This window comes from Myotis lucifugus, unplaced genomic scaffold, assembly GCF_000147115.1.
Source record: "Myotis lucifugus unplaced genomic scaffold, Myoluc2.0 scaffold_73, whole genome shotgun sequence".
In the NCBI taxonomy this organism is placed as follows: domain Eukaryota; kingdom Metazoa; phylum Chordata; class Mammalia; order Chiroptera; family Vespertilionidae; genus Myotis; species Myotis lucifugus.
Window position 1 is genome coordinate 474,963 of NW_005871121.1, and position 23,541 is coordinate 498,503.

The 23,541-nt window shown below is 40.7% G+C and overlaps 1 protein-coding gene across 1 annotated transcript in view; it reads right to left on the minus strand.

Annotated features, from left to right (window-relative positions):
- SND1 (staphylococcal nuclease and tudor domain containing 1) overlaps positions 1-23,541 on the minus strand; it is a 439,366-nt gene that overhangs the window by 282,650 nt on the left and 133,175 nt on the right. Inside the window, exon 11 of the mRNA XM_006090488.3 lies at positions 2,882-2,971. Within this exon, the coding sequence (XP_006090550.1) occupies positions 2,882-2,971 (90 nt within the window). The remainder of the gene's footprint in view (positions 1-2,881; positions 2,972-23,541) is intronic.

Sequence of the window (23,541 nt, forward strand, 5' to 3'; positions counted from 1 at the left end):
TACTTTTCTAGGGCCATGAAGAACCCAGACAGTGAAGACTATGCATATTCCTCAGTCAAGATTCTAGTGAAAGCAAGCAGATGGTAAACATGGGATGGGGAGGGCGTCTACCAGCACTAGAGCAATTCCTGCAGCTTCTGAAACCCTTCTAGCATACACTTGTATCCTACCTCTCCCTCAAACCAGAGAAAACATGCACACTCACACACTCTAGCATGAGTGGATACTCATTTTGTGGAAGCTGGAACCCTGAAGACACATCTAACCAAGTACCTTACAAATCTGTATAATGGATTGATGGTCAAATTAATTGCACGCTGACTTACATATCATGAACCCAGAGCCAGTAAAAAAAAATCATAACCGAAAAAGTAAAGCTATGCTGGATTCTATACAAAAGCAAAAGTAGCATTCTTAAAACAAAACAACATTATCTTACTGGCATCTGGAAGGACTAGCATCATCCTAGATTCTCATAACAACCCCATGAGAGAGGAAAGGCAACTAATATTCCCAATTCACAAGTGATAAAACCAAGGCTCAGGGAGGTGCCTAGTAACTTTAATTAAGGCATTTAGCCAGAATTAAATCTTAGAAGTGAATCGAAGTGAATTTCCATAACTGAAATGGAGGCCATTGAACTTAACAAAGCACCTCGGCAGTTTACCTTCAATCTTATTCCTCTGCATTCTAGAAATTATTCAAAATTGTCATATTATAGACTCTCTAGGATGGCCAAATAATGTCTGGACGGGGAAGGTGATTTTACCTCCATTCTCTTGCTTAAGCTGTGACAGGTTGCCCTAATCAGCTTTGGTGCACATGGGCACATAGGCACACATGCTCCCTCTCGGTGCCTCTTAATCACCATGTGCCATGCTCAACAGCTGCACCGATCTGAAGGGAATTGGCAGAAATGTGTGGTGATGTGCTAGCCACCCCCCTGAGGCAGCGACTGCCCTGACTGCTCCCAGACTCAAGAGCACATGGGTGTTCACTGTCACATCTGATGGCCCCAGAAGACAGGCAAGTGGTTTCAGGTGGTGAGTCAGGAAAAGCAGTCCACATCAGGAATGTTCCAGCCCAGCAGAGCTGAGCGGCATCCTCCTCCCCACACAGGCACATAGCATTTATCATTGATACACTGTCACTGTGTGGGACAAAACGAGCTCAGCACAAATAGAAAGCCATCAGCTATGATGCAGAGGAACCAGTAAACGAGGCTTCTCTCACCAAGAAAAGAACCTAATTGCTTAAGAACTGCCACCATATCTGACACTTGAGGTCAGTCCCCTTATCCTGAGACAGAGGACTTTACAAAGGCCTGTCACATGGGTGTTTGAGAGCCAAGCCCTGAGCCACTTGTAGGACCTTTCAGCAGCTGCTGCAATAAACTGTGATTTGTGTTCCCAGCGATGAAAGCGAATGAGGAAGGGCAATCTTCAAAGAAACCAGGTGGATGCCATAACACATGCCACACAACGGGCTGCTCATGAATCAAATATGATATGCGCTGCCACTCCTTTCAATGTGATTTGGGATGAATTTCAATAAAATCCACACGTGTGAAGGAATTCCTTACTTGTCTCTATGCTATTGTTTATGAGCCAGTAAATAAGTGATATGATATCAACTTGGTGAAATAGAGATGTTGGACATTAGATCAGATAACAGGAGACCTAGAAATTGAAAGAGGCTTAAAGCCATCCTTCGCACCACACTTCATGAATGAATACAGCATTCTGTCAAGGCTTATACGATGACAAATGAGCCTATGCTCTGCAGGAACCTGAGAAGGTTTAATACTCATTTTAGTGAATCCAGCTTGCTTTCTCAAAATTAGCAATGTCACCTTATGCCCAACTTCAAAATCCCTTGCAAAAAATTATCATTCTAGTGACTATGGTATATAATAAAATATAATAAAAGTACATTTATTATACACTACTTTAAACCAACAGTTTAAAAAATCTACATTTTAGGTAAAAAATGTTAATATGGCTTCAATGTGTTAAGGCCATTCATATAGTGAAAATGACCTAACCTTTCTGAAGATACAATAAAAACTCGCCCAAAACATGACCTAGTCTGCAAGAATCCCCAATGAATCCAGGTAAGAAAAAGACCATCATAGTCCTTCCCTGAACAGATTTCCCTCCATCATCAAAGGGACAATCCCATTCATTTCCTGTGTTTATACAGGGCACAAAAAACTAACTGCACAAGACACTTAGGGTGGGAAGGTCAGGAAAAATAAGGGGAACTCAGAAGCTCATTACTAGCTCCCCAGAATGGCAAGTTCTGCAGCTGGTCCTAGAATATTATGCTCTAAGAACACAAGGAAATGCACTCTTCAGGCCTCTGAGCGCTGCGCTAGACTAGAAAGTCCATGTGCTCCCCAAAAGGCTCCACAGGACACCACGTGCTCACTCCCTGCTCACAGATGCACGCTCCTATTCCAGCAGAGCCCCGCTTCTCCCAGACAGCCAGCCTATCCCTGCGAAGTAGGGGAGGCAGGAAACAGGGCTAGCCTTCCCTCACCACAAATCCACAGCACCAGCTTTCAGAGGAGGTGGCTGGAGAGAACAGAGCCAAGTGATGGAGCTCAGGGCAATATGCAATTATTACACTGGAATTGAGCCTGAACCCTGGAAAGAACGTGTCGTGAGACTTTTGGCAATCACACTTTGGTCAGGGCCCCAATTTTAAACTTCTCCCAAGGGATACCACTTCCTGATACAAAGGCATGCCCCTCTACATATCAGAGCAATTCCGCTAGACTTGATGGAGAAGTGTCATCTGCTGGTCTCTGAGTTTCCATCACAAGGGCCCAGCTTAAAATAATCCCCAACCACTGGCAAATACGTTTGTCATCACTTACCTTCTTCCCAATAAGCTTCTTTCGAAGAAATTCCCGGGCTTCAAACATGTAGGGAATGTCATACAAAGGACGTAGTTTCTTGTTCTTATCCTAAAAGCAAAATAAAACAGCACATCAGGAATGAAAAGAACACACACAAAATAACCCAAAACACAAATGAACATGGCCAATGGCACAAGATACTAGGATGCAGTGAAATATGCTCCCTACTTCTTAGTATCACAAATATTAAATAATTGCTAGATACATAGCAAATGGTTACTTTGTTTGAAATGCTTTAAAGGGAATAAGATTACCTTTTTCATGCAATAAGCTGAAAAGCAAGCAATGGAATGTTCCTAATTACTCAAGCTAGAAACAACCTAATAGTTCAATCAACAGGGAAATACCACCATAAACTATGATATAGAAGAAGCTCAGTAAGTGTTAGGACCCTTCAAATATTTATAGATACATTATAAATCAACTTCTACGATTCCACAAGCCTTTACTAAGCATCTACCAATTATTAGTCCCGTACAACACACTCTGTAGTTATAATCATGGACTCAAAATTCTTGTAACCTAAGAGAATAATAGAAGAAAGCCTACAGATATGAAATAGCAACAAAAATCAGTTTTTAATAAGTGCTCAATTATATGATACTAGAAGCCCGGTGCATGAAAATTCATGCACTGGGGGGGCAGGGGAGTCCCCTAGGCCAGCCTGCCCCCTCTCACAGTTCGGGAGCCCTCAGGGGATGTCCTACTGACAGCTTAGGCCCACTCCCCGTGAAAAGCGGGCCTAAACCACAGTCTGGCCTCCCTCTGTGGGAGGCGACTGGCCAATCAGGGGAAGGCACCACCCCCATCACGCCACTGTTGCTGCCACTGCCAGCTACTGCAGCTGCTGCTGCGGCTTTGTCCAGAAGACGTCTGGTCTAATTAGCATATTACCCTTTTATTAGTATAGATAAACTAGGGACTAAGTGCTACAAAAATTCAGGTCAGTGGAAAGAAGTAATCTGGAAAGGTTTCATGGACAAGGTGGGATTTCATGTGAGTTTGCAGAATAGGAAAAAACTAGGAAGAAAATTCAAATTAAAAACAAAAACAGAACAGCCCTAGCCAGTTCAGCTCAGTAGGTAGAGTGTCAGCCAGTGGACTGAAGGGTCTCAGGTTCATTTCTGGTCAAGGGCACGTACATTGGTTGTAGGCTTAATCCCTGGTGAGGACCCCACTCTCTCTCACTCTCTTAAAAAAAAAAAAAAGAAGAAGAAGAAAGAAAAAGAAAAACAAACCTCAGGTGAGGATTAAAAAAACAAGCAAACAAAAAACAATACAAAAAAAAGGAAAAGAGGCAAAAATAAATAGCTAGTATTCCAACATATACACAAAAATCTAAATATGCTATTACTTCATCTCACAGGCCCCAGACTTCTCCAAAAATAGGTAACAGCTCTACACAATGTAACTATCAGAATATGAAAGAGAGTTAAACCAGCAATTCTCAACCTATGGGTCACGACCCCTTTGGCGGTTGAACGAACCTTTCACAGGAGTTGCCTAAGACCATCCTGTATATCAGATATTTACATTACAATTCGTAACAGTAGCAACATTACAGTTTACGAAGTAGCAATGAAAATAATTTTATGGTTGGGTCACAACATGAGGAACTATATTTAAAGGGCCAGAAGGTTGAGAACCACTGGTCTAAACAAAGATGAAAGAACTGGAAATGGATAGGAGTTTAAGAGATATGAGAACCATTTTTTAGGAAATGAATAAACAGAAATTAACTACAAAATAGATAGAGGGAATAAAAGAGGAAGAATCCAATATTTTGAGTCATGACGATAGGCATTTGAAATCAATAGGAATTTGCCTTTAAAAATAAGAGAGCCGAAACCGGTTTGGCTCAGTGGATAGAGCGTCAGTCTGCGGACTGAAGGGTCCCGGGTTCGATTCCGGTCAAGGGCATGTACCTGGGTTGTGGGCACATCCCCAGTGGGAGATGTGCAGGAGGCAGCTGGTTGATGTTTCTCTCTCATCAATGTTTCTAACTCTCTCTCTCTCTCTCTCTCTCTCTCTCTCTCTCTCTCCCTTCCTCTCTGTAAAAAAATCAATAAAATATATTTTTAAAAAAATAAAAGAAACTTTGAATGTAGTTTATACTTAAAAAAAAAAATAAGAGTGAGAACGGTTAGAGCATGTGTTGAGAAGTAGAAAGATGTTGACTAGGTCAGTTGGTGTAATTACTGTATTGGCTCTCCCCCACTAGGCTCCTAAATTCCATGAAAACAGAGGCCCTATCCATTTCTGCTATTCCCTGTGACCCCAGAGCCAAGTACACTACCTCCCTCATAGTATCTATCTATATAAAAGCCTAAGTGACCGTCCAACTACTATACCAGTAGCTATGACGTGCAGTGACCACCAGGGGACAGACACTCCAACCAGTAGCTATGACACACACTGACCACCAGGGGACGACGCTCAACACAGGAGCTGCCGAGCTGCAGTGACTTGGCAGCTGCGGTTCTCGGGTGACGCACCTGGAACCAGAGAGGAGGGAGCCTGATTCTGGGGGTGCATCACCTGAGAATCACCCCCTCGCAATCCAGAACCCCTTGGGGGATGTTGGAGAGCCGGTTTCAGCCAGATCTCTGCAAGCCAGGCCAAGGAACCCCACTGGTGCATGAATCTTTGCACAGGCCTCTAGTATACTCATAAATAGCTGTACAAATTTGTGAACCCCAAGGACACAGGTAATAATTGAAAAAATTTCACAAAACACAGAAAGGAGAAAATCAAGTACTAATTCCTAACCTAGATGCAGGCTGCTGCTTTCCCCCATGCTGTATGGTGAGTCCACCCAGCCGCGCCTTTGCCATCTAACAAAACAAGATTATCTCTGTACAACCCATTCTATATTCATAAAGTATTTAAATTGTTTTCTTAAATAGCCAACGATTCCCAAACAATTCATCTTTCTCATTCTAATACCCTATAAAAACTAGTCCTAATAAAAATATTGAGATCAAAGGAATCAAAATAAATGTTTCCCCCAAGATCCGAACTATTCCTCGGAGTCCAAGATATATCATTTAAACATTTCAATTCATGGGTATCATCATCCAATTGTCTCCTATTTCTGGTTTAAAAAACAACAACAATAACAAAACGGCAGCAGCAGCATTTCAATGCCCCTTTAGGAAGTTAGCATGCCTTCAAAATGAAGCTGTCTCTAGTCCTTCTCCCAAATGATGTGTGTAAGCCCACATACTCTACCCAGAAACAACTGGAATAGCCAAACACTGACCAAGGTCCTTGGGTATCATAGTCATTGTCTAATAAGTAAGGTATGACCCTAAATATGAAAATCTTTACTAATATAACACGTGGGTTTTCTTACAGAAATTAATAAGGACCATGGGACAGATGAGAGTTGTCTGGCTAGAGGGAGTGTTGTGTGACACAAGCACAGATGTATAGGATTACGGGTATTTTTATAAACATGGGTCACTACTGAGGAGCTAAGTATGATACATAAACCATAAAACAGAGCTTAGGATGACACTCTATGCTATAGTAAGAATGCTTGCTAGACAGAAGATGTTAGGCACCAGTAATGAATGGGATTTTTAATAAACACAAAATCAAAGGTTATCAGAATCAGCCCTCAGAAATAAAGAAGTGCCAATGTACTCCTATTCACCAAGCGATAGAGGACAATTTATTTACAGAGAGTAGTTGTATGATTACACTAGCCTAAGTGAATATTTTTAAAAAATAAATCCAACAAAATATCGACATTTACTTTATGTAGCCTTGACTGCCACAGAATCTGAGTATCTGAAACCTTATCCTACTTATTCTGAAACACCAGCAGTACATGAAAGGTAAGAAATGCAGTCCTAACAAGAATCCAAATGCAGATTGTGGGATGAGGTACATGAAATGTGTGAAAATGCCTGTCTGAACAAGAATCCTTCCCTTAAGACACTCCACAGGACTGGGCCAAGCCAAAATACCCTCAAAAGAATGCAAGAAAACAAATAGTACACCAACAAGCATCCCAATGAAAGACAGAGCAACACTGGAGTCCAATCACATGCCTCCCGTGAAGCTAGGAAAGAGCTAATAGCACAAACTGAAAACAAGACATCACAAGTGAAAACAGAATGATCTCATTACTCTAACCCTTCAGAGCTAGCGGCTATTGGCATCTGCAAACACCTTACAAGAGAGATATTAGAAGTCCCTAAGAAACTATAAAATAAAAGCAATTCCTCCAAATAAAAGCATTTAAAATCTCTAAGAGGCAACTGAAGTAGAGAATGCATTCTAGAAAAAAAAAACACCACAGGACTTAGCTAAATCTTGCCTGCTAAAAAGAAATGTCTAGTTTAGATTCTAATTTACATGAGAATATTTTTAAAAAATAAAAATAGAAAAGAATGTTTGCTTTATCTGGTGGACGGACAACACACAAACCAGTCTGTGCTGTAATCACTGTACATTCTGAGAAATGACACTGTCTGTAGGCCCTGTAATGACTCGTGTTAGCGATAACTTCAGTCTTCCGTAGCTCTCAGGGTTTGGAGGCCAAATGCCCATATCCAGAATCTAAAGACAGGCTACGCATTTTTATAGGAAGATGATTTTTGGCTGGTTTCCTAAATGAGAACAATGGTCAATGCTCGTTTGGAGGGAATGGAAGGAACCTCCAATCAAGGCCTTACTCTCAACCCCCATTCAGGCCTAATTTTTTTCTAGCCCATGCAGTATCCAAAAGAACTGTATACAAATAATCTAATGACCTTGGGATACTGCGAGGTCCCTTAAGCAAGGCTGAATAAACACAAACTACTATGAAAAAAGGAGATGGATAAATGTGGCTCCACTAAAATGTAAAAAATTCTTTACTGAAAAAACACATCATGAATAAAGTGACAGGTTAAAATGCAGACTCTTAGTAGCTGGTAAGCGAAATGCATGAAGAAATGGCAGAGCAGAATGAGAGGGAATGGGTGCAGGGCCACGGTTGTAATCAGCTTGGTGACGCTTACCCTGATCACATTACTCAACGGAGGTATGAGATGTAATCATCTGGAAAAAGGCAGAGAGAACAACCAATGCAAAGGCCTTTGAGTTGGGAGCTTGCCTGGTGAGTTCAGGGACCAGCAAAGACACCACTGGGGCTACAGAGGGACAGCTGAAGAAGACAAATCACAGGTCTGACTTAACATCTGAAAGACTACACTGGCCACTGCGAGAGAATTGACATTGTAGCAAAGAAAGGGTAGAGCAAAGGGAGACCAATTATGAGATTATGACAATAATCTGGGAAGGAAATGAGGTAGCAGTGAGGGAAATAAGATATCAGAACCTGGATATATTTCAAACATAGACAGACAGAATGTAACGTGTGAGAGAAAGGGAGGAGTCAAGAGTGTTTGTTCTGAGCAAATGGAAAGGGCGGGGTGGGGGGTGGCGGCATCAAATGAGATGGGAATGACCACAGGCAGAGTAGACCAGAGAAAGTGGAGTAAGATCAGCAGTGCAATAACGGACATTCTAACCTTCCAAGTGAAGATGTTGGGCAGGCATTGGATATGCAACCATTGGGTTTTGAAGAAAGGCCTGAACTGGTGATATACCGTTCATTTGGGAGTTGTTAGCATATAGGTGGTATTTTAAAAGCTAAGAGATTGAGTCCTGGGGCATGATAACATTAAGAGGTAAAGAATAAGGTAAGAAATCTGCAAAAGGAGACTGAGAAAGAGCAACAGTGAGCTGAGTAGGACGAAATGACCAGAGTGTGTTATGTCCTAGAAGCCAAGGAAAGGAAGAGAATTCAGGAGGGAATGAATTACTATGTCAAATGCAGCAAGGCAAATAAGATGAGCACTAAGATTTGCATGTTGGATTAAGCTAAGTGCGGGTAACTTGACAAGAATAATTCTGGTGGAGCAGCAGGGGCAAAAGCTTAATTAGAATTAAAAGTAGGAATGAGAAGAGAAGAACTGCAGAAAGCAAGTACATGCAACACTTTTGGAAGTTGTGCCACAAAGGAGTACGAAGGGATTATGGGGCAGCTGGCAAAGGAAACAGGTTGAAGAGAAGGTGCTTTTGTTTTTTATTTTAGATGGAGAAATAACAGGCAATGGTCCAGGAAAGAGCAAATAAGTGATAAAGTAGGGCAGAAAAGTGCTAAAGCAAGGAGAGAACTGGCCTACATAGGAGTACCAATCGTTCATATTTAGGTGCGTGGATGCAGATACTGTTAGGTGTGTAGATGTAGGAGTGAGTCGCTGAAGTTCTCTTCTGATTACTTCAATTTACTCAGTAAAGAAAGGAAGAACTAGAAAAAAGAGAAACAATCCAATAGAACAGTGGTTCTCAACCTTCCTAATGCTTCGACCCTTTAATACAGTTCCTCATGTTGTGGTGACCCCCCCAAAATAAAATTATTTTCGTTGCTACTTCATAACTATAATTTTGCTACTGTTATGAATCGTAATGTAAATATCTGATATGCAGGATGTATTTTCATTGTTACAAATTGAACATAATTAAAGCATAGTGATTAATCACAAAAAACAATATGTAATTATATATGTGTTTTCCGATGGTCTTAGGCGACCCCGCCAAAGGGGTCGCGACCCACAGGTTGAGAACCGCCGCAATAGAAGAATTGGTAAAAGGTATGAACTGGCATGTCACAAAAGAACTCCGACTGGACATTGCATAAGACAAAAAGGTATAACTTCATTAACAATTAGGGCAAGGCACATTGAGATACACCACAATATCCATTATATTTGCAAACATTTTTAAGGTGAGAATGTAGAATAATGGGAGTGCCCTTTAACCACTGATGAGATTACAAAATGATTCAACTACTGTGGCATCTTGCCATGGAGCTACTTGCATCATTTGTGAAAGTTAAGATCTGCATGCCTCGAATTAAGAAATTCTACTTACAGGTAGACTTATACCCCCAAAAAGTCTCACATGTGCAGAAAAGTCTAGCAGTGTTCATGTTAACACTGTTTACAGTAAAGTCACAGAGTAGAATACCACAGAGCAGTTAAGCTGAATTAGAGCAACACAACAAATAAACACATCTGAAAAAAAATAGAAAAAAACAAGTTGTAGAATGATATAGTAAAAGTCCATTTAAATACAGACTAAAAACAGTCAAGGAGCTAAATAAGCAGCAAGAAGACAACCATGTTGGAATATAGAATGAACGGTAATGGTTAATGATGTACCATGGGCAGTGGAAGGAAGAAAAGGAAAGCTAAAAAAAACAGGTTAAGGATGAGTACACAGGGGCTTTCAACTCGAACTGTACTGTTTTATCTCTTTGAAAGAAGAGGATCTGAAGCAAATGTGGTATAACATCAAGGTTGAAAAGAAAATGTTTGTTATTATATAACATTGAATAAACAAAAAATGTTTAGGGATAGAAAACCCCAAACTTTGGGCAACTTTTTAAATTTTAAAATACTCCTCTGCAACAGAAACTGGCCATCTATTGATTTCAGAGAGGAAGGGGGAGGGAGAGAGAGCTAGAAACATCAATGATGAGAGAGAATCATTGATCTGCTACCTCCTGCACGCCCCCTACTGAGGATCAAGCCCGTAACCCAAGCATGTGCCCTGACCAGGAATTGACCTTGAATTCCTGGTTCATAGGTCAATGCTCATCCACTGAACCACACCGGCCGGGTGTAACTGGCCATTCTTTTCCTCATAAAAAATGAATTATATTCCTTTTTTCCTCAAAAAAAAAAAAAGTTTGTACATAGATGTATGCTTCCATGAGGCAGAGGGAATAATTTATCTACAAACGTTCTCTCAAATAACCAGGGTCAAAAACAAGTTTGATTTTTGTTTTTAAAAGAGCTTGAACTGTAACATATTAAAGTAGCTGCACGTAATCTATGAAGATCTTAAAACTGAGTGTTGAATTAAAATAAGAGCAGACGTGATCAGATTAAATGGAGAAAATTTCAAACAGTAAATAATGGGCAGTCCCAGTTGCCCTACCATACATGCCATTTTAATAAACAAAGGCTGTGATTTCCATTTGAATTATAGACTTAAAAATAGGAACATTACTACATGCCCTGTGAATATTTACAATCAAGGACCTTTCAATTCCCTTGGCAGCCAGGAGACAGAATCCACAAAAGGTAGGTGGGTAACTTAGAACGTTATCAGCAGCAGCTGGGAAAAGGTTCAAAATCATAACCACCTTGGCCAAATGGAAGATACCTAGCACCTCTATACTTAAAGGACCATACAAAGAAGATTCATATATCCAAACATTTTCAAAGGAATTGTTTATTTCCAGATTAACTCTATTTCATTCTCCCAACAAATAAACCTCTTAAAGGTTAAGAGGGTCTATTAAAGAACGAGGTCTAGGTATGTCACAAATTCATAACAATTCAATACAATTCAATCATACCTCCAGAGAGCAAAGAAGAAATGGTAAATAATAAAAACTGACATCAAATTAAATAAACATTAAAATGTGCTTATAAAATTTCACGGGTGTGCCCGGCCAGTGTAGCTCAGTAGTTGAGCATTGGCCTATGAACCAGGAGGTCATTGTTCGATTCCCAATCAGGGCACTTGCCCGAGTTGCAGGCTCAATCCCCAGTGTGGGACATGCAGGAGGCAGCAGATCAATGATTCTCTCTCATCAATGATGTGCCTATCTCTCTCTCCTTCTCCCTCCCTCTCTGAATCAATAAAAATGTATTTTTTAAAGATTCCATGGGTCTGAGAATGGAAGGGGGTTGAACTTTCAACTCCACGATTATGCCAGATACCAGACCCCTGAAGTGCGTTTCACTGCCTTTATAAGACCCTCACATTTCTAGATTTTCCTGACAAAGCAATTTGATCTTGCTGATCCCATGTTTAAGGATCTAATAAAACATGTGAAAACACTGGAATTTAAGGTATTATAATAATAATTGCTATTGTTAGGTAGGGTCCAAGCTGAAGGAGTTTTAGAAAATGACAGAAGCAGAAGGTCATTGTGACCTTCCTCCTACCTTCTCCCCTGCAATACGTCATATAATAACCCTCTTGTGAGAGGTGCCCTCCCTATACCTACAGCAAAGGACCAGTCTTATTTCCAAAGATTAAGGGACACCATGAAGAATCCAAACCGACAGGCCTTGTTAAGTTTCCCCGTTTACTACATTCCCCTTATACTCTTGAACCTATCTTATTTCTACAGGACTGCCTACACTTTGTCAGACCTGGCATAAAATACTCAGGTCTGTTTCTTCAGTCTCCATTTCCTAATGGAGGTTCCTATATCACAGAAAATGTATATGAAATACATATGTATGTTTTCCTCTTAGTCATCTTTGTCAGTTTAGTTTTCAGACCCAGACAGGGACTCTATGAGGCGAGGAAAACTTTCCTCTCCTACAATAACAACCCTTTCAAAGTAGGCTTAATCAGACAGCAATCCTCCCTGAGTGATCCCCTTCTACAAGGGGAGTGAGGCTTAAAGGCTAAGCGACAGGCCTTGTGTCAGGCGACAAGTAATGGCAGAGCAAGGATCTGATCGCAGCTCTCCCAGAGGCTGAGGCTCCTGGCCGGTGCGCCGACACTGTACTCACTCTCTTGCTGCCAGGAGGCAATCAGCCCCTGCCAGTGGTTGTCAGGTTGTCGTGTGCCTACGGATCACCTGGGAGCGTGTAAACATGCAGCCTGCCAGGCTCACACCAGTTATTCTGACTCAGGAGAGAGCTGGTGTGATTTCCTCAGTTCTGTATTTCTAACAAGTAGCAAGGAGAGCTGTGGGCCACCCGTTGAGAAATGCTGCTGAGCACCATTTCAGCACCTGGCCCCACTTAAACCAACAGAAATAAAAGGGAGTTCAAAGGTTTAAAAAGTCAAATAACGAGGAGCTTGATTAATGCCCAAATGGTTAAATAAAAAACAAACAATAAACAAGTAACAACTAGGGAATGCAGGCTTATCTCTGCATAGGTAGAGAGGGCAGGCAGCAGTTCCAATCCTCCCTGAACTTCTATTACAGAGAAGACAACTTGAAACATTCAAGAACAAGATTTCCAAATATTCCTTAGGTCCAACCACAGGAAGACAATGTGGAATCTGAGAATCAAGAGAGAAAATCAACCCGCCCGTGCCAGAGCACAGCAGAAGGCATATCCTCTCTGCCGCCCACGGGCATCCAGTGCTCTAGGCCAGCGATGTTCAACCCTTTCATCTCATGGCACACATAAAACTAATTACTAAAGTTCTGTGGCACCCCAAAAAATATATTTTCTTGCCAATCTGACAAAAACGTAAGTAAAAAGGAATTCCTAATCATTCAAACGGGACAGCTATTGTTGTGCTGGCTGCCGTCATTTTTTTTTTTTAATTTTTGTTTGACGTCATTTTTTTATTTGACAATCTAACAGAAAAGAGGTCAGTGTCCCTGACTGAGTAGTCCCGTATAGCATGTTTTAAGAATTTTCACACTGGTTGAAAATCGCTGCTCTAGACCTAGACTAGCCAGAAGAAAAGAAGTGGCAAGTCCAAGAATCAGCCACCGTTACAATGTCTCCTTGCAACCTGCCAGGAGGAGAAGAATTTCACAGCATCCAAAGGGGGAAAGGAGCAAATCCGGGTTAGGCAGCCTCGTGTCCTTGAAGGGACTCGCCTGTCATCTGCTCTGCACCGCATATGGTTACTTTTCACAGGAACTTGCACATTCCCAAATTAAAGTACCATTTTCAAGGCCATCATGTAAAGGGGGGAAATCTGTCTCTGGAGACTGCTCTTCTACTCAATTACATTAGCCAACCAAGAGCATTTCCAGAAATACTGCTATTTATTGCTCAGATGCAGTAAGAAGGATGGGGGAGAAAAAGGGGAGCAAATACCAGGTCTTCCCCCCAAACCCAAGACCCTGTCAAGAGTTAAAAGATTCCAAGACAAAATACTTTAAAGGCTCGAAGGGCTCCAAAACCATTATCCAAGCAGGCAAAGACAAAGAGTGAAATAAAACAACAGCACCATCCCTCACAGATCTCAAGGCCAACTGAGAGAAGGCTCACAAGCATTCTATTGATCATTGCTGCTGATCAATAGAATAGAAGCCTGGGCTCTAAACAATTATCCTAGCTGTTGGCTGGTCTCAGTTTCCTCCTTAAGAATCAGCAATCTAACAATTATCTGGCTTAATATAATTTATATGCAAAACTACTCACTTACTTCACACAAGATGTACTACAGCACTAATCACTTTCTGCCTTGTATTACCATAATTTAATTACTTTATATAGCTCTTATCTTCATCTAAATAGTCCTCACTTTGCACCTAACGTCAGTCACACCTAATAACACAGCTCAAATTCCACTCTTTATCTAAGACTTTCCTTTTTTTTTTTTTTCTAGTTTGCTAATTTTGGTCATCATCATGAATGGATACTGAATTCTAGCAAACATAATTTTGACATCTTTGAGATCGTGTGCTTTTTAAAAATATATGTATTTTTTTATTGGTTTCAGAGAAGGGAGAGGGAGGCAGAAACATCAACGATGAGAGAGAATCACTGATTGCTGCCTGCATGCTCCCTACTGGGGATTGAGCCCACAAACTGGGCATGTGCCCTGACCGAGAATCGATCCGTGACCTCCTGGTTCATAGGTCCATGCTCAACCACTGAGCCACACTGGCTGGGCTGAGATCATGTGCTTTTATCTTTTGTCTGTTAAGGTTGTAAATTTCATTTATTGATACTTAAATGTCAAACCAGGTTTGCTTTATTGGAATAAATTTAATTTCATGGTTACATTTTTTTAACCTGGCATTATACATGGCTTTGCTATAAAAACCAAGCAAAATTATTTCAAAACATTGTAAAAATCAGAAAAGGACTAAATATACTGGTACAAATTAAGGCAACTCTAAGTTCACATTTCAGTAACATTTTAGGTAATATAAATGCCATGAGAAAAACCAACTACACTTTGAGTGTTACTAAGAAGCAAAGCCACTTATCTGAGTTAAGTTTTACAACATCTAACATGGATATTAACAAGAGCTAAAATGTCAGGAGACAGAGGACATAAGCCAAAGCTACAGCACTAATCACTTTCTGCCTTGTATTACCGTAAGTTAATTACTTTTATAGCGCTTATCTTTATCTTTCCCACCAGACCACAAGAGGGAATATCTGAGAGGAAAAGGATCTTTATAATACCTAGAAAGCACCTAGCATAGTGCCATATTCCTTTAGAATAAAGGAACACAAAAAGGCCTATCTGAAAGATTTTTAAAACCCAAACTACACTTACTGTGATTTTGGAAATAAATGGAACTGGTTAGTAAATATAAAAGTAAATCAAAACAAAGGTAGGGGGAGGGAATATGACTGTAGGTCCATACCACCATTAGCAAAATCGTCTAATGAATGCCACTTATGTAGCATTAGTTGAATCTGAACTATTTTTAATGTGTCAACCTTCCTACTACTATTGTCAGATATCATTCAATACTACACAAAAATACGTATTACTGAAAAATGATTAAAAAGATTCTGGACTAGGCATCTCACTGTACAAGTGTAACATCTAGGCTATATGTAAGCAGTGATGCAAAAATAGTACTCTTGGTAGTTTCACTGTGTAATGTCAGAAAATTTACAAAATCCAAATAATCAGTGTGTTCTCTGTCTAGCCTATCTAATAATAGACAAACATGGTAATTGACCGTACCTTCACTACGCCTCCCATTGGCTAATCAGTAAGATATGCAAATTAACCGCCAACAAAGATGGTGATTAATTTGCATAGGTAGGCGCAAAGCGGCAGAGCGAAGACTGAGGGTGGCTCCGGCCAGAGCGAAGGCCTGGGTCCTGGGTGCCGGAGGAAAACCGGTGCCGGCAGCCAGGGGAAGGGAAGGCCTATTGCACGAATCTTTTCGTGCAACAGGCCTCTACTGAATAAATAAAATAATAAATTCTGTTACTTATGATCTTTGAAAAAACACACCCTCAATCTATCATTAGCTAATAGTTATCAGGAATTCTGACAGAGCACATATAATACCATTCAGAGTTTAAGCTGAACCAATCATTCTAAAAATATCAAATGTGACAGTTCCACACTAAAATAAATGATGGTGCAAGCTACAATAAAAAGGCAGATAATTTCCTAATGTGCAATCAAAAGTACCAACCTCCCCCAAAACACTTATGAAGTTGAGATTAAACTAAGCCTTAGAAAGGACATTTGACATTATTATGGTCAAGATGGAAGCACAGGAGAAAAGCGTGGTGAACGATTGCAGAGCCCTTCCTTCATTCTGGGAAGGCTCATCTCAAACAACACTAACAGGTGGGAACTTTTGCTGGCCTAGAGCACTCTTCACATGCTGTTCCAATGAGGAAATGGAGCTAAAAAGAAATAAAAAAATAATTAGTGTCTCTCTAGCCTCTTTCTACCAAGCTTAATAGTTCTCAAGATCAATTGCAAACATGAATCAATGTTAACATGGAAACTGCCTTCATTGGAAAGAACTCAAAAAAAAATCTCCAAATAAGAAACGAGAGTTTTAATGTGGAAGGGGAAAAGGAGCAGGGAGACGGAATCTTCAAGGACAGAGCAGGCCTAGAGGTCTGCGAGGAAAGGGAACCAGCAGGGACCAGTATATCACAACTGGCTCTGCCCTTCACAGCTTCTTTCCTCTTCACTGGAAGCTCGTAATTAACCAGTTGGCCCCGAATCATGTTTTCTAGTAAACGGGGAAATCTTCTCCCACATTTCTTACCCTTCGTCCCCAGACTAAAAATGGAGAGCCACTGCCCTCAGAAGAGGCAAGCCCGCTACTTCCAGTACAGGCTTCAAGCCAGATGAAACCCATCCAGCAGCGTGACGTGCCACCAGCCCTCCCACAGTTCTAGGAGAGGAGGAAGGAACAAGAGGAAAAGAAAATAAATCTCTTACAATAGGAAACCAATTTTCTCTGTAACACACAGCAGGATCGGGTGAGCCCATTCAGAAGATAATATCATTTTCTTAAAGAAATGCTTCTTTGTAAATGCCTTCCCTTCTTTACCATATTAAAAAATAATTATTATTATTAAAGTTTCTTCCTGGAACAACACAGAAGGGAAAATGATGCTGGATATGACACCATTATTTAGCTGGTGCCAGTGGAACCTTCAATTGAGCCAGCTTTCCAGTCAAATTTGTGCAATAAATTGTGGTGCATTTCCAAAAATGAGACTGAATTATGTAAGTGCACGGCAGAGAGGGCTCCCTTTGGACACCTAGTTTCTGCCTTGCCAGTTGCATCACTCCACGGTCTGAATCAGGCTGCAAGGTCTAGTGTCACATATTTTATCCACCAATTCAAAGTACTCTGAGCCTGGATTTAAAATTTCAATAAAATGAGGTGTGTACCTTTTCAGGACAGATATCATCCTAACCCTACAGAGCAAAGATGACTCTCTTGTACTGTATAGTCTCCTCTGCCATCAATCAGAAAACTACAACATTTATCACCCACCACTACAATGGAGAAAGATGGGCAACTGAAGTTATCAGAACTATGAACAGCTCAGTCACTCAGATACAGCACCCAGCTGGCAAGGTAATTTCATCACATACACACGATATGCCTTGTCCTGCTGCAGAAAGGGACACTGACAAGCCTGAAGCCAGACCTGCTGGAGGCGGCTTCTGGGAAAGAGACGGTCCCTTCACCCAATCTGAAATGAACATATGCAGAATGTTCTGGAGTTATTTTTGTGCCAGCTGTTTGCACCTAGCGAATAAGCAGGCACATAACCAGATCCCCAGGTCAGGTGAGAGTGGAGGACGGGGGGCATGAGTAGGGAACGTCTCACTCGGCAGCAGTGGTCGTCATCCACAGCTGTCGGGGACCTTGGGGAATGACAGGAGACCTAGAAGGGTGTCTAGGTCTGTGAGAGTGAAGCTTAGCTCCTGCATTATGTTATGTCACTCTGAATCCCCTTGCTCTTCTAGCCATGAAAGAAACTTTAAGTGTGCCTATTTAACAACATTTTTATGTCAATCACATCACCATCTCATTGAGACAACCACACACTTCTCTTTCCTATTTGCTGGCTTCCAACTAACTCCCTTAACACAAAGGGTTGACTCTACTCCTGATTCCTACAACACTTCATTAAAACGCAAAATAAACATCACTACCATTCGAGTGCCTACTATGTGCATTTCACAAATATTATTTCTAATCCCAACCACAACCAATAAAGCTGAAGTTATTAGCTTTACGCAACTGAGAAGTTAGGTGCCCAATGAAAAAACATGCCCAAGATAACACATGCCAGAGCAAAAATAAAAAATAAAATTTAAAAAAAATCCCAAAAGATCTGTCTGGCCCTAGAGCCCATGCTAGTTTCCCTCTATCATCTGCCTCAATACCATTAAGGTAGCAAGAAGTGACAGAATGTCCACTGGCTTTCCACTCACATCTGGTTCCACACTCAGTCCCTTGCAAACCAGGAAAGGTCAATTAATTTCAACATGTAATGCACACCCACCACAGCCACTAATCCTGGGAAACTCACCAAGATTAACTAAGTTGGATGCTGTATTTGTGCCAGTTACGAAGCTATTGTCACTCAGTTTCAGACCTAACCTTTTTTAAATTCCAGTTTGTAATGCTGGGGTGGGAAAACTGCCAACTTTGTTTCTGCTTTGCCAGCTGGTTCCCTGTTAGGCTCTGCCAATAGAGGATGTTAGAGGGAGAATGGACAGGAAGAAGAGACAAACGCTTCTCCAGAGCAATACTGCTTCCTCCCCAGTATTGGCAACTGATTCCAGCTTGCGGTTTTCCCAACACTCCCCAAAGAAGTCTCATCACACCGCCTCAGATCACCAGTACCAAGCACCTGGCAGCCCCTCCTGTGAGGTCTGGGTTCCAGCTCCAAAAATTACTCCTCCATGCTTAGAGACACACACATCAACTCAAAGGGGGTCTCAAACCCACTTCCAATGGGTCCATCCTCCCCTCACTGAGGCAGATGATGGTCAAAACCTCCACTAGGGTTCTCTATTAGGCTTTTTACTATTTCCATACCTGATTAATAATTCCTTATATTAAATTGTCTCTTAAAATAGCAGGTGTGGTTTCTTCTCCTTATACAGTGGCCAAAGCACCCTGTTTATGTAACTGGACAGATAAATTTTCAACCATCAGATAATCCAACTCTCTTGATAATCAATACTCTCTTCAGAGAATATTGCCCTTTACTGTTCCAGACTACCCCCACCCAGCTAGTTTCCATACAGCAGGACCACCTACAACGTAAAAGTGAGCACAAAGAGCCAAGAAAAACAGGAGTGCACATGAAGAGCTTCCACAGTTAAAATAGGTGGTGGCTAGAAAATCTAACAACTTGTAGCACATACATTACACTAGAGTAAACAAATGACTTTCAAGCCAATATAAGTCTAATCTATGAAGTCCACAACATATAAAGTTAAACAATAAAAGAACAATGTACCCTCCAGGTCTTTTCTACCTCATACACTGTTTAACTCTCTTATGAGGCATGAATTATTTTGTGATCTTAAAGCCCAACCATAAGGAGGCTACATTCATGGTTTCCGAAGTTATGATCATGGTAAAGATGGAAACGTAAAAACCTAATATGTGTCAAGGTGGTTACTATATTGCATAAAGAGGGATGTAAATAATTTGAAGGTTAGTAGGGATGGCCAAGAATATCACAGGAGTCCTAGAATATCAATAAAATACCATTTTTCTCCCACAGCAAGATGGAAAAATTGGAAAATTTACACCAGATTTGCCACCACATATTTGATTATGCAATGTCACTAAATGAAGCCTGGAAACTTCGTCAAAAATTTTTGATGGAGCTCAATGATGGAGCACACCTGGAACTTAGGGGAAGGAACTTTAATGGAGAGACAGCTTCATTTATATGCAAGATGAAAAAGTTCTGGCGCTCTGTCTCACAATATTGTGAACATTCTTAATAAAAAAAATAGTTAAGACTAAAATTTATTTAATGTTACAACAAACAAAGGGAGGGAGGTCATTCAAGATAATATTCTGATTTCTTTCATCTGGGAGAGGCACAAGCATGCTATCAAATTCAAAATGCATGTTAACATGAGAATTTTCAAATATGAATCCTAATCTTTGGTTGACTACAAAAAGAGATTAATCAGTCACTAGTTATAAATATAACCAAATATGCTAGCTCAGTTCTGGTCCCAAGAACTACGTTCCAAGCTGTTTCCTTCCTCAATAAGCCTCAGACTGAGCCTTCTACTCTTCTTTTTACATTATTCCCATGCCTAGATGTGACTGCTGCCTCAGTGCTCAACACCTTGCTTATTAAAATGCCAAACACTCTGCAAGGGCAAGGCCAAATGCCACAAACCCCTGAGAAAACTGTTCTCTGAGCTCTCTAATCAAATATTCTCTTTTCATATGGCACACTGGGCCCAAGTCACTATATATGCTTCTTACATCCCATAGGTGATTAGAGGCTATCTGAGGTTCAAAACAGCATTGTTTCTCTTAAAATCCTACTATACTCATTTAATTCTCAAAACAATTCAACAGAATAAGCAAATACTGTATTTACACAGATGAAGGAAAAGAGGCTCAGTGTAATTTTTTTTTAAGAATTAAAACTGATGTTTGGAGCGTGAAAAGGAAGAGAAAGAGAGAGAGAGAAACATCGATGTGAGAGCAGAACATTGACCAGCTGCCACCTGCATGCACCTTACAGGGGCTATAACCCACAACCCGGGCATGTGCCCTGACTGGGAATTGAACCAGCAACCTTTTGGTGCATGGGACTAAGCCCAACCAACTGAGCAACACTGGCCAGGGCTCAGTGTCATTTAGGTCCTGGGCCACACCAGTAGAAAATAGTAGGGGCAACCCAGCTGGGTTGGAGCATCAGCCTGTACTCCAAAAGCTTGAGTGATCCCACATCGGGGTGCATGTGTGGGTTGCCAGTTTGACCCCACATCGGGGTGTGTACAGGAGGCAGCCAATCAATGTTTCTCTTGCACAGGTACAGGAAGCAGCCAATCAATGTTTCTCTTGCACACTGATGATTCATTCCCTCCCTCCCTCCCCCAGTTCCTTCCTCCCTCCCTCCCATCTTTCTTCCCCTCTTTCCAAAATCAGTAAAAATATCCTCAGGTGAGGTTTTAAAAAAGAAAGAAAATGGCAGGGGTAAAAGTTGAACTCTAATTTAACTGATTCCAAAATTCATGGCCACTGAATTTTTTCCCCCCAAATTCCCAAGGTTGAACATTTATTTGTCAGATATTTATTTATTTATTTATTTATTTATTTATTTATTTATTTATTTATTTATTTCCTGTTTGTTTGTATGACCTTAAACTCAGTGGGGATTGGGGCCGCCCCAGTAATTAGTAATTAAACATTAATACTTCTGGAGTGAAGTCTATGCATAGTCATACAAAGTGGGATAAATGAGTAAAATTAATCTGTCCGTTGGATCAAGTTTTGCTACCAACTTGGTTTTAATGACAAACATTTAAGAAAGGAAACAAAATAAAATCAACTATTGGTTTTCAGAGTTTTTTGGATTTCAGAAATCTAGAAATGGAATCATGGGCCCATACTTGGATATAGGGCCTAGCCTTCTCATCATAATGCAATTTTAAAAATGCGACTCAAGTTTTCTATGCCTTATTTTCTTCTTCTATGTTACCTCTTTTGTTCAGTATTTTATTATTGAGATAACTAATGGCTGGGAACAATCCTCTGGGTTGGCACTTGTAAATTATTAAAGAGTCTTGAGACGAAACATAATTTTGGAAGGCATTTTGGGGAGCCAGAGGAGTTGGCAATAGGAACCAAGTCTCCTGTCTCTCTGGACCCCTTGCTTTTTATTAACACAAATTGTCCTAAAGCAAGGAAGATATATATATCAAAGGCAAGGTTTAGTATACAGAATCCATTGTCAGATTGGGGGAACTGCCTACCACTGTTCAGGTGTTTGGCCAGTAGAAGGCAATAACATGTAGATTGAAATGCCCTCAGCTGTCTGGAAGTAAGCAATCATCTATGCCAGCGGTTCTCAACTTGTGGGTCTCGACCCCTTTGGGGGTCGAACGACCCTTTCACAGGGGTCACCTAAGACCATCGGAAAACACATATATAATTACATATTGTTTTTGTGATTAATCACTATGCTTTAATTATGTTCAGTTTGTAACAATGAAAATACATCCTGCATATCAGATATTTACATTACGATTCATAACAGTAGCAAAATTACAGTTATGAAGTAGCAATGAAAATAATTTTATTTTGGGGGGGTCACCACAACATGAGGAACTGTATTAAAGGGTCGTGGCATTAGGAAGGTTGAGAACCACTGATGCAAATCTTTAGGTGTGGGGAAATGCCCTTAGCCATTTCCAGCAGGCAGTCCTCAAGGTTCCATCAATCTTTTGATGAAACTTCTTGCATTCATGACATGCTGGAATTAGCTTCCGGCAAAAATATACCTGAATTCTATTACAAGGTGCCCAAGGACCCTCTGATACCCTCTAATAACTTACAGCAAAAGACTCATTTTCCTTCTTCCAAGCACTAAGCTCTTTGACCTACAGGAGTAGAGTTCCTATGGGAAAAGCAACCCCCTGGGGAGGTGTGCACAAGGTGACCTTCTCACCCAGAACCTGGGTGCAGGCTCACCACTAGATGACAAGAATGCTAGGTGGCTCCTAACAAATGGTGCTGAATGCAAGAAAACTAGCCAGGGCACTGCTGATGAGAAGCCAGAGCATCTTGCCACTTAACTAGACTGTCCACCTAATAAATCTTACAGATTTGAACACAACCAAAAACCAGGAGGTTACAGGGTGGGGGAGACAAAAATTCAGAACCACTCGACATCGCCACTTCCATATTCCCAAAAAATAAGGTGTAGCCCAGACAGGGTTTTTTATCAATACTAGTCAGAAAATTTCAATGTACAGCAAAGGATGAAGGATCAGCAAACCAAATGAAATGGGGAAACAAGAGAAAAACATTCTGGCTAAGCAAACGGATCAGCTTCATAAAATATATATACAGTGGACAAAAGGGGCCACATGCTAACCTGACAAGCTCAGGGAAGGCCTGCATGGCAGTCCTGCAAACTCACAGACCTAAAGTAACCACATAGGATGATCTGAAATTAAACTTTAACTAAAAGCAGTTATGGTGAGTAGTTAACGTCCTAGGCCCATCTCTTCGCCATGGCCCTATAACAAGGCACTGGAGAAGAACTATCTGCACACGTTTTTTGTTTTTGTTTTTTACTTCAGCACACAATATTTCTTTAAAGGCAGAAACTATCTTTTGCAGGCTGGGGTGCTGCCTAGCACATCTAAACTGCAAATGCTTAGGTTATAATTAAGTATGAAAACATACCATTATGTAGGATGTTCACTACCATAGTGAGAAATGGAAAATAACCTTAATTTAGCTGTAAAAAAAAATTCAGTTATTTGTCTCACACTAGTTATGAACTAAGATTTAATCAGACAGGGATGGGCTCAGGTTTACACATGTATAATTTATGAATTTTTAAAAAGGGCCTGCCAATCGATTTGTGTGTAACTAA